This window comes from Papilio xuthus, unplaced genomic scaffold (genome assembly GCF_000836235.2).
Source record: "Papilio xuthus unplaced genomic scaffold, Pxut_1.1 DF825017.1, whole genome shotgun sequence".
NCBI classification, from domain to species: domain Eukaryota; kingdom Metazoa; phylum Arthropoda; class Insecta; order Lepidoptera; family Papilionidae; genus Papilio; species Papilio xuthus.
The window spans coordinates 1830954-1842573 of NW_013533632.1; the positions used below are offsets into that span (position 1 = coordinate 1830954).

General features: G+C 31.1%; 2 protein-coding genes across 2 annotated transcripts; one reads left to right on the top strand and one right to left on the bottom strand.

The window, feature by feature from the left end:
* Nucleotides 1-1407: 1407 nt before the first annotated feature.
* LOC106126175 (transmembrane protein 208) lies at nucleotides 1408-4135 on the bottom strand. The gene is made up of 4 exons (XM_013323664.1): nucleotides 4042-4135; nucleotides 2152-2307; nucleotides 1903-2042; nucleotides 1408-1628 (listed from the first exon to the last, which is right to left on the bottom strand). The coding sequence occupies exons 1-4, from the start codon at nucleotides 4048-4050 to the stop codon at nucleotides 1430-1432; spliced, it is 504 nt and encodes a 167-aa protein (XP_013179118.1). The 5' UTR covers nucleotides 4051-4135; the 3' UTR covers nucleotides 1408-1429.
* Nucleotides 4136-4492: 357 nt separating this feature from the next.
* Nucleotides 4493-11088, top strand: LOC106126475 (palmitoyltransferase ZDHHC3). The gene is made up of 6 exons (XM_013324162.1): nucleotides 4493-4712; nucleotides 5503-5661; nucleotides 6850-7041; nucleotides 7405-7626; nucleotides 7945-8157; nucleotides 10539-11088. The coding sequence occupies exons 2-6, from the start codon at nucleotides 5521-5523 to the stop codon at nucleotides 10695-10697; spliced, it is 927 nt and encodes a 308-aa protein (XP_013179616.1). The 5' UTR covers nucleotides 4493-4712; nucleotides 5503-5520; the 3' UTR covers nucleotides 10698-11088.
* The last annotated feature ends 532 nt before the right edge of the window (nucleotides 11089-11620 follow it).

Here is an 11620-nt window from a genome sequence, read left to right on the forward strand (position 1 = left end):
TCAAAACCATGGGTAATAAAAGCGACCCAATTATTCAGACACAGTATACTTAAAAAGAAAAAAAAATTACAAATTTCCACTCTAAAAGAAAATTTCCAGTATTAAAACTGTATTGTTTTTGTATAAGTTTTTCGTCGGTGGAAACTCACAAAATCCCTTGTTTATTGAAGTTATACTTCTTTTGACACATTCTAATATTTGATGATTAATTATAAAAGCTACATTGAGCAGTTGATGTTTTATAATCGAAGTTGCCAGATTAAAAAATTAAATCTTCAAAATAATTTGTTCAAGAGTTGTACAAGTTTATTTTTACTGTTGTTTTTTTAAAATACATAAACAAAAAAGAAATGTAACCTGACACTTGTTAACACAAGTTAACATTTTTTATCCAACATCACATTTTTAAATTGATTTTTTAAATCAATCTCGTACAGTCTTAAAAGAGAGTCCTTTATTATATTTTCAATACAATAATAAAAAGCGCATTTGCAAGATAAATAGGACAAGAAAGTGTTTACTAACAGCATTTCAAATAGATCTTAAAATATATTAAGCAGGAACAATTTTATTATCTTTTATTAGCCTTTTAATAAATAACCTGACTAGTATTGTACTTACTCAAAATAGGTAATATTTAAAATATATTAGAATAAATTAAATGTATTAAATAATAAGCCAATTAAAATAATTATAAAAATTATGTGAGCAAAAAAAACTGCCAACTTAAAATTTTAAAATTTAAAAAAAAATCGTTATACTCAGCTTAGTTTGGATAAGTATTGAATTTTGAAGTGTGAAACATTTACTGGTTTGTATTCCACTAAATCTACTTACACATATACTACTAAGTTGACATTTAGTTACACTTATTAAAGTGACAATGACTAGAAAAAAGATACATGACACAACATCGACTTATATTAAAAACCAAATATTCGTTAAAAAAATCAACAAAATTTATCAAATAAAATTTTACTTAAAAATAAATCAGTACTGTATGAAAATAAATAATTATGTTATCAAAATGTATTTTTAAAAAAATAATTATCACAACCTAAAAACATGAGCAAATAATCACAGTTCTTAAATTAATAAAAAAAAAATTGTACTTATATTTGGAATGTTCCTAAACAAATTAACAAAATGATTAATCAAATAGAAACATATTTTATATAATTTTTGGAGATTCATCACAAATAAAAATTATAAAATAAAACTAAATAGGAGTATTTTAAAAATCATTCAGCTTAAAGCAATTTTTGAGATCAATAAAAAATGTTAAGTAACTTGTCTTTAAATAAAAAAAATAATTTTGAGAGACAAAATTATAAACAAATCAATGGTAATTATCAAAAAAAATTCTACATCAAATTATATAAATAACCCAAAGATGCCAATGTTACGAAGGGACATAACATTCAAGCGTTTACTGGTTACGATCCTTCTCAGTCTTCTGGCGTCTTATTTCTTCAATCTCGTCCAAAGTGAACCAGGGTCCGAGTATGGTTACCCAGAAAACCCAGAAACATTTCACTGGTATCAAAAGAAGGGTCAGCCAAAACTTGTCTGAGAAAAGGGCCATCAAGTGAGTGACTGAGGTAATGATCACGATATCCTTCAAATGCCTAAAAATAAAACAATTGAATAATTTTCTACACTAGCATTTTAAAAAGAAAGATGTGTTTGTTTGTAATTGGTAGACTAGAAATTATATTATTTAGTTTAAATGTACAATTCAACAATATGTATTTATGTTTGATCCTTTGTATGGTTATTAAAATTATGCCTGGTTTATACTATGCCAGTACAGTAGGACAGTAATGTTCAAATTTAGCTTTTGCATATAACTGGCATAATGTAAAGATATCTGGTGTCAGTGAGTACAGTCATTAAACTTACTCTCCAATGCCACCGCTCTGGTTGAGGTCGTGTCCGGGGTCAATCAGTTGGTAAGTCATCAGGGAATACTCCGGGCGGCTGATGTATCTCATCAAATGGTAGCAAGTGATGTAGATGAAAGTTGTCAGTATGTTCATGGACTGTTGAACAAAAATAAAACCTATAAGCTATGCTATTCTTAAGTTAAATCTATGAAAAAGATCTCCAAATAGTGTACTATTTACTAAGTCTAATGTGAGAAAAACTTACCATGACTAAGGGGCTCATTTGATCATAGAAAAAAAAGAAAAAGAAGGTATTGTAGAAGGCGCCACACGTCAGCGACATGTTCCGATAGAACAGAACCGTTGCCGCATTTTGAGCGACGATTTGTTGGAAACCTCTTACAATTTTACGTTTCTGTTGCTGCAACAAGGTTTTTTTTTATATTATGGGTGTAATCTTAAATTTGACTTATTTCAATAGTGATAGGGTAATATAACAGTTTGGGAAGCACTGCATTAGCATCATCATCATCAGCACTATATATGCCCATTGAGGGGCTTGAAGCCTATCCTAAGTTAGAGGTGACTATAGCCACAGGCCAAAGTTAAGCACGCTGGCCGCTGCGGGTTGGTTGACTTCATGTATATCTTAAAATTTCTTCGCAGTCATGTGCAGGTTGAATCACAATGTTTTCTTTCACCGTAAGAATGTTGGATAAATGTACATATGTAAATCGAAAAACACATTGGTACATGGGGGGATTCGAACCCAGGACCTGCAGATTTCAAGACAAGTCCTTAAAACCCTGAACTATCGACGCTCTCAATTAGCATAACTCCTACTAACATTATAGATGCAAAAATGTTTGAATGTCTTTTTTTATATGATAAGGTGGCAAACGAGCGAGCGGCCACCCGAAATCGCTGAAATAGCGAAGTGACCGCTGCCCATAGACATACGCAATCACATATGCGTTGCCTACCTTTAATCGATGGAGGAGAGGATGCACAGAAAGAAAATATCTTCCTTTTCCTTGCATCCTCTCATCCAGAAAGTCCAGTTCCACTTCCCATCTTTTCCTTATAAAGAAAAGGATGGGAAGGGAAAGAGGACTAAATTAGACCTCCGGGGTGCACACTCATCAGAGGAAACGCGGAATTGCTTCCACTTCATGCCTGTCTTCTGTGTGGTCGTGGTATTTCACCGGGCGAGCCGTGCCAATTCTCATGAAGATGTTAAAGCGGGCTCTACCACTGTTAAAAACTAACTTCAGAATGGCTGCATTGATTTTGCAGAAATTTAGAAAAGACAGACTAAAGGAGCAAAAAGTCTTTTAAATAAGTTTTTTTTAATTTCGCAGGAACGGAGTCGCGGGCGACAGCTAGTTATTTACATTTAACTCACATTGACATATATTATGTTAGAATTACTCAGGAAAATCTGGCCTTGCATGCCTGTATTGTGAAATGGTCTATTTTCAGAAATATTTTCAAACCCATATTATAACTTTGGGACATTTAAGAAATAAGCTTACTTTTTCTTAAAGGTAGGAACACCCTTCAAATAAGGTGCTGTCCTATTTATCTCCTTTTTCAGATACAAAAAACTGGATTTAAAACAGATGGAGGCAAAAAGTAAGAAGTTGGCTTGATTTTGAGTAGCCATTGTTACACATAAGCCTATGGAAGGTTCACATGTCTTTTCAACCTTTAATGGCTGGATATAGGGAACAAAGGGAAGAAAGAATGTTACCTAAGCCATCTGATTTATTGAAAAGTATTTTTTGTTTTACTAAGTTCTTGTTTTATAAGCTCCATGAGCTAAATACTAAAAATTATTTGCAACAATGTCCTACAGACAATATCGATTTTCCAGAAAATTTTTGCAGGGCGTGGCTGTAGTAATGGCTGGTAGTTTGAGATACCTATATATTAAAATTCGTGAAATCTAGAAATCTTGTTTCTAATTTTCTTACAAAACAATATAAGATTATATACATAAATGAAATTAAAGGTAATCTGTAAAGAGATGATTATTTTTTATGTAGGAGGACAAAGGGACTACAGTGGCTCTCAAAGATAAAATTATTTTTTCACAGTCCCATGTCCAAAATTATCTGATATGTTATTTTAGCTAATTTAAAAGAATACTTACTGCAGGCATTGTTGAATCAGGCACCAACTTGATATCAAACAATTATTAAATCGAAACTAGAAGTTAATAAGCACCGGTGCCTATCAATACCAAAGCCAGAAGAATACTTTGCCAGTAGCAAATTTACTCAGTATTGATTTGACTTTGACATTATTAAAATGTAGATTGTATATCGATTTTACAATTCGTTTCATACGATAATGTGAAATGTGCATAAACTAGCACCAAACTGCATCATAGCCTTTAATGTGTGGAAAAAGAGATTGTCATTTTTTAGGATTTTATAGTAACTTAATAGTTTTAAATTTTTCGACTAAGCCTGAAGCTGCAGGATATTTTGGAAGAATTGAAGGAATGGAACGAATATTGGACGATTATGTCACTATTCACTCGATGTCAAATCGAAACCAAAAACCAAGCGTATCCATCACTATTATTAAAATACGATACGATACGAACGTGAGAGAGCGTTTTCATACCGCTTTATTGATTTTGAATGTATTGAGTTAGAAACAAAAACTGTGTAAATCTGATGAACTATATCACTCTTTCTACGAGTTAACAATATCTTTTGTACTATTTTACATTAATATGAAACTTGTAAAACGATTTGGTACGTTGCGACCGTGACCCTCAAATTAGGTTGACTACGTTTTGTAAGAATTCCTCAGGTGGGTTAAGCTTTAATTGTTTGATTCGAATTTCTTTCTTCTTCACTTGAGGTTGTTTTCCTTATGACCGTTGTAAAGTTTTCTGTAAAAATAAAGGCGGTATCTTCTGTCAGTAATATCTGTAATGTACTACGCGGATTTTACCTCACGTGCCATATTTTTTTTATTACTGCGTTTTCTGTGAAGAAAACAAGCAATGTTTTATATATTTCCATAAAAATGTCTCAAAGCAACCGTACAAATTCGTGTACGTACATAGGAGAATAATTCAATTACTCATAAAACTTTTTTACAGAATTTGAATGAAATAATTTTAAATATAAACAAAATACGCTGGCGCTTTTAATATTTATTAAATGAACCTATTATATTAGGTGGTAAAATATTTTCCTGATTATATTTATCAAATAGCTGTAGCGTGATTGGTGATTATGTTCTAAATCTAAAATGCTTATTCTCAGCAGTGATGCATGAGTGATTAAATTATTATTTTTTAATTGTTAAACCATTTACTGGAAAAGTAATATAAAAGCCATTAAATTGAATGTAAATTTAATTATAGCGCAATATGAATGTCATAGTTTGTGATAGTTCTGTGTTATAGTCTGTTGTACTCGTGTTATTATCTCCTTGCCTTGCCTTGCTGTATTTTTAAAACTGCTTATGCGAAGTGTTTAGCTTAAGCATTTTTCCAGCCCTTTACCCATACTACCTTTTTTCAAGTTTTGCTTTGCAATGTTGTATTATATAAACAAATACAGTTTTTTTTATTATTTATGTTATTTTTTAGATTCACAGAAAGTACTAAATGATACGGGAATTTAATGATTCTTCAGATGAAGATGAAATGGATAATCACTACCAGCCAGATCCAGAATGTCTAGTGCTCACCCGACCGGATCGTGATATGCACAACCGTTGCTGTGGTGGCAAAGCTTGGTGCATAAAGGTAAGTGGTGTCAGTTTTACTGAATTTATGTACAAGCTAAACATTGCATTCCTTATTTTAAACTATAAAAAGCTGCGCATTTCTATAACAAACATCAAGTAATAATATGCTAGTCCTTCTATTTCAAAATATTGATTACATATCACATAAGTCATTGCCAATGACAATATGAAGTTGTGCAATGGCCATCATGTGATCAATTTGATTTTCTTTTGTTTGTATTAATGTTTATGTTGGCATGAGATGTAAAGGTATTGTTAAAGCATACTCTGTTATATTTGGCTCCAATACAATATTAATATTGCCAACGATAGCAACTGTAGGCATAATGTTTATGCATATTTGATGGAAGACTCGAGGCCAAGGAGGAAGAAAGATAGGCCAAGAGACTGCAACATATTTCTTTTGTTCTAACCAGAGTTTCTTGGTTATGGTATGCTTGGTTGGGAGCTGACAAAGACTTATAGAGATTTCTCGCTTATCCGAATCGCGGTGGCCATATTCAATCTAAGATATTTGTTTTATGCGAAAACAGAGTAGTGTTCAAGATTATATTATTCTATTATTCCCGTATGTCCAAGGAAGTCTTTAGCATAATGCAAATGCTCGGTAAAATTTTGTAAAGTTAAAATTTACGTGATCTGCTTACTCATTTGATACTCTTTCTATTAAAAAATCGCTATAAAACGATTAAACAATAAGTAATGACATTGCCAGTATCTTTTGTTTTAGTTTTTTAATGTTTGTTTTCTTCGTTTTGTCCTTGTACCGAGCACCTGACCTTCACATTTATTATTTATATATTAAAACTTGAACAACATTGATTTATTCATGAATCATTGATAAGTGCCAATAATAATATGTGGTCTTAATTTTTTTTTCTTTGATTTTCTGTTCCAACTTGATACTTTTAATTTGATATCTTTCTTATCTTGCTTCTTACTTTAATATTATAAATGCGAATGTTTGGATGGATGGATGTTTAAAGGTATCTCGTGAAAGGATGCCTGGATCTTACTGAAATTTGCCTTAAATATAGAACAAAGTCAGGAAGAATACATAGGAAACAGCATACCAGACCACAGCAGATACTTATTAAAAAAACTATAAGGCTGTGTTTATCTGTAAATAAATGTGGATAATAGAAATATGTGTATACAAATTTAGTATTTTGTCTTTACGTTTCAGGATATCTGTGGAATAATATGCGCAGTTTTGACATGGCTGTTGATATTGTATGCCGAGTTTGTGGTGATGATGGTAATGCTACTGCCGGGCGTGTCGACATATCCCTTCTACAGCTATGCAAATATTATATTGTTCCAGACTTTAGCATTCTTGGCTTTTGCATCTCATCTTAGGACAATGTTCACTGATCCGGTATGTATGAAAGATTATTTTAGACTTGTTAATGTATTTAAACCTTTTAATTAATTTTATACTCTTACTACAATCTTTAGCAAAGGTTAATGAGTGTGAGAACCAAAGGGTTCTCTCTCTCTCTCATCTCTCTATGAAACATATTGTCATCCATGTCATTATCATTGATACAACAGAGATAACAATATGTTCTAAATAGGGATTTTGGTCTCGGAAAACCATCGTGAATTGTAGATTTATTTGTAAAAAAGATGTTAAGATCTTAATAAGCAACAAGTTAGGGTTTACTATGATATGGACTGGACTAAACTATAGATAATTTACTTTGAAGCTTTATTTACAACTAGTTTTTTTTTTACACAGGGTGCAGTACCAAAGGGCAATGCAACTAAGGAAATGATAAAGCAAATGAGTTTCCGTGAAGGGCAAGTGATATTCAAATGCACAAAGTGTTGCAGCATAAAACCAGAAAGAGCTCATCATTGCTCAGTTTGTCAGAGATGTATTAGGAAGATGGATCATCATTGCCCGTGGGTGAACAACTGTGTAGGTGAAAATAATCAAAAGTATTTCGTATTGTTCACGGTAAGTCCTTTACTGTACCAATGCAATGAGGTTATCATTTTTTACCTTAACTTATGGACGTAGTTTTAGACATTTTTAGTTAGAATCCTTTGGCGCGAATGGTGCTCTTTCGTTACCAATTGAAGTGTTAGAATGATTAGTGAGGGGACATAAACGTTGACATTTTAATAAGGCTAGTGTTGCGTCTATACCCCGGCAGTGTCAGGTTTTTTTGCAATATTTTGATAAGATTTTTATGGAAAAAGTTCAAATTAATGTTTACTTTTTTCTTTCTTATGTATTGTACAAAAAAATATTAATTTATAACTTTTGTTTCAGTTCTACATAGCTGCGATATCAATTCACTCGCTTACTCTCTCTGTGTATCAATTCGTGACATGTATTAGACACGAGTGGCGTGATTGCAGTACATATTCCCCACCGGCTACGGTCGTACTTTTACTGTTTCTGATCGCTGAAGCTCTACTATTCGCAATATTTACCGTTGTCATGCTCGGAACTCAATTACACGCTATATGGAATGATGAGACGGTAAGTAATATTTGATTTTTTACCCAATGACAAAATATAGGTAACACATTCAATGCTACTATGATTACGTAACGCAAACTTATTTGTCCGTTGAAAGAGGTGTTATCAAGAATAGTTGAGTTAGAATATGTTAATCCTATTACGGCGTAGAAATTACGCAATACAGGCAGCCTGAACGGTATTCTGTAGAACTTTTTGAAATTAACAGGGCTGTGCTAATGACTTATTGTATAATCAAACAAGGATATCTGGCTGTATGAGAGAAAGATTACCATGGGCTTAGTTTTATGAGAAAAATATATAAAACCTATTTATGCATAAAAAATGCAATAAAAAAATACCAGCCAGCTACAGTAAAACAAGAATTTTGTGACACTTTGACATTGCCAGAGTAGCGCTAGTGAGGTGTCATAATTTAATTTGACTTACCCACCGGGTCAGATTTGGTGTATTCAGATAAGTTTGTTGGTAATAAACTTATAGTGGCACTGGATGTGTTATTCACTAACCATGGATTTCTGAGACTAAAATGTCCGTTTAAAACATATTATCATCTCTGTTTCGTCAAAGAGGATCAGGGATGACAATATGTTTTGATCAGAAATTAGTAAAATATGTTTTTTATTCAAAATAATTAAATTGGATTGGTATTGGGTTTACATATGTTCAAAGGATTAAAAAAAAATCTATTTATAACATTTTATATACAGAACATATGGAAATATATTTTATATTAATAATGGAATATAGTACTAGATTGTAACATTATTTCTGGTGGAAGTATATAATGGCTACCATATATGACAATTAGTATTAATATTATAGTGAAAAATAGATTCTAATGAATGAAATGAAATAAAAAAAGGCTTATAAGATTTAATCTTTACTAAAGATTATGAAATAAGTCTTTTTTAAATATTTTTTAAGTATTCTAATACATTTAGTGAGTACACTAGAGTAGATATTACTCAGTCACATTTATTAATGATCGTGTTTTCTCAATTTACTTAGTTTTAGCATCATTTAGAAGATAATTGTACATATTACAGTATATAAAAGAAATGTATAACTTAACCCTATTAGGGGTTTTATATATCAATGCATAGTCATCTTTAGTAATTAAATATTGGTTAATAGTTTCAGTCAAAGCTTATTTAAAACTAAGCTTAATAATATTATAAATGCAAATGTTTAGATGGATGGATGTTTGTTTGAAGGTATATCCAAAACGGCTGAATGGATCTAAATTAAATTTTACCCATAGAAAATAGTATGTAAGATCACATAGGCTACTAGTTATGTTTTCAATTTAGGACGGAGTCGCAGGCGACACCTAGCTTGATATAATTACAAAAGAGATATTAGTGATATTAGCTGACACATTATTGTATTGAGCAATCACTATTCAACGCGAGCAAACACAAGCTTTTTTAAATCACTGCTGCAATTAAGGCTTCAGAAAATGGGTTTAAATCGATTTGATTTATATAAATTATTGAAATTGTCCCATATATAATTTGTTCTGCAATTTCTTTACAATGTTTTGGCTTCAGTATGTGCCTGTAAATAAAATACGTGATCCTGAAAGCCGGTCTGAATGATCTATGATGAGGCTTGGCTTGGAGCGAAGGCAACAGGAGATCCACACAATATCTGGGGCCATCGACGCCGAGCCTGAACAGTTGCAGTCTAATCTAACAGCCATCGAGATACCTGAAGGGCACGATATAAACGTGCCTGAAAGGGTACATAATCGTTATCATTTTAAATTGTTTTTATTTTTTTTTCAAATAACTGTTTACCTTCCGATATACTTCATGTGAGGATGTTCATTTTTTTTTGTCATTAGCAATAATGGGTAGCTGTTTGAAAGGATTTGAATAAACAATATACAAAAATTTTGTTAATCGAATTTATTTTACAAAAAAAATTCAGTTTAGTTGATGCTATTTGAAAATCTTATAAGAAATATAATAATTCGGATCCTTTCTCATTTTCGTAATGCATGGCGTCGCAATTTTCTATTAGAGTTTTATTTTTATCAGTATTATTTCATCATTCATTGTGAATCGCTTTAAAATGGTTTTGTAGTTATGCCTTATTTTAGGATAAGCCAGTGTTGTGTAGTTGTAAAATACAGGTGTCCCCCTTAGAAGTTGAAGATTCCCTTTAACATTGTTGTAAAAGATTAAAATAAATAACTAAAATTTGATTGTTGTACATTTAAGAGAATTACTTTGCAATTAAAACCTAAAGACATAAAAATAATTTAATGCAAATTAAAAATAATATATTAACAGCATAGTAGTAGAAAGAAATTGGTGTTAATTGTTTTTGTTTGGTATTAAAGTATGGAGTTTATGAAATTATTTTATTTTCAGGGTATTGAGCAGTTGAAGAAAGAACAAGCAAGATGGGTTCGTAAATCTAGATGGATGAGCATTCAGGCTGTTTTTGGACGATTTTCAATTCTATGGTTTTCACCATTCACTCAACCTTCGGTCAAGACGAAACTAGAAAGTTACTTATACAGTGTGTAAAGCTTGATAAAACGCAAGTAAATTCACTTAATATATAACCGTGGGTTTCTGAGACCAAAATGTCTGTATAAAACATGTCATCTCTATGATAATTATTGACAAAACAGAGATTACAATGTTTTCCAGAGATTTTGGTCTTAGAAACCCACGGTTAATGTTTTAATTTTATGAAAGTAGTGATGCGTGGATCTCTCACTATTATTATCAAACTAAAGCAATATTTACTCCGTTTTTTAAATGTTAGAAGTCGTGTTTAACGTTATTATAATTAATATACCAAATGTATGCATTTATTCGCAATTTCTCTATTTGTGTTCCGATCGATACATAGAAATAATGTTGTTTAATAATTAGTATATATAAATATATATATATTTATATTTAACAAACATTTGAATTGGGTTTATGTTATTTTTCTAATTACAATAGTGCCTTATTATAAAAAAGAAATAGTACAATCAATATTTTTATTAAAATTTTCCATTATGTGAGAGTATGTTTCATCATCATCAGCTCACTATACGTCCCCACTGAGGGGCTTGGAGCCTACCCCAAGTTAAGGGTGACAAGGCCATAGTCAACAACGCTGGCCAAGTACGGTTTGACTTCACACATATCATATAAAATTAAATTAACAAATCACAATTTTATCAAATTATTCTAACGTTATAACAAATTGACTTTAAATAATAAAATTACTGTTCAATCGCGTTTTGAATAAAGAAAACATTTTTTTTTGTTTAATGATAAAAAAATGACAGAAAAAATCACATAATTGTATATAACTGTTTATTGATATAAAAATTTATACATAATAATGATTATTGGAACATAAATAGAGAAAATATAGTAGTTCACTTCAATATTTAGTTAAATGTTGCTAATATTTATTGTTATACGTTCATACATGCTTATACAAATTG

Bases quoted from the DNA above. Each gene is read 5' to 3' on its own strand.
- LOC106126175 (XM_013323664.1), bottom strand. The intron at 2,043-2,151 runs GTAAGTTTTTCT...TTTGTTCAACAG, and splicing joins AAATGAGCCCCTTAGTCATG to TCCATGAACATACTGACAAC. The intron at 1,629-1,902 runs GTAAGTTTAATG...TTTTATTTTTAG, and splicing joins CAGAGCGGTGGCATTGGAGA to GCATTTGAAGGATATCGTGA.
- LOC106126475 (XM_013324162.1), top strand. From the start codon at position 5,521: ATGATACGGGAATTTAATGATTCTTCAGATGAAGATGAAATGGATAAT. The intron at 7,042-7,404 runs GTATGTATGAAA...TTTTTTACACAG, and splicing joins GGACAATGTTCACTGATCCG to GGTGCAGTACCAAAGGGCAA. The intron at 7,627-7,944 runs GTAAGTCCTTTA...CTTTTGTTTCAG, and splicing joins AGTATTTCGTATTGTTCACG to TTCTACATAGCTGCGATATC.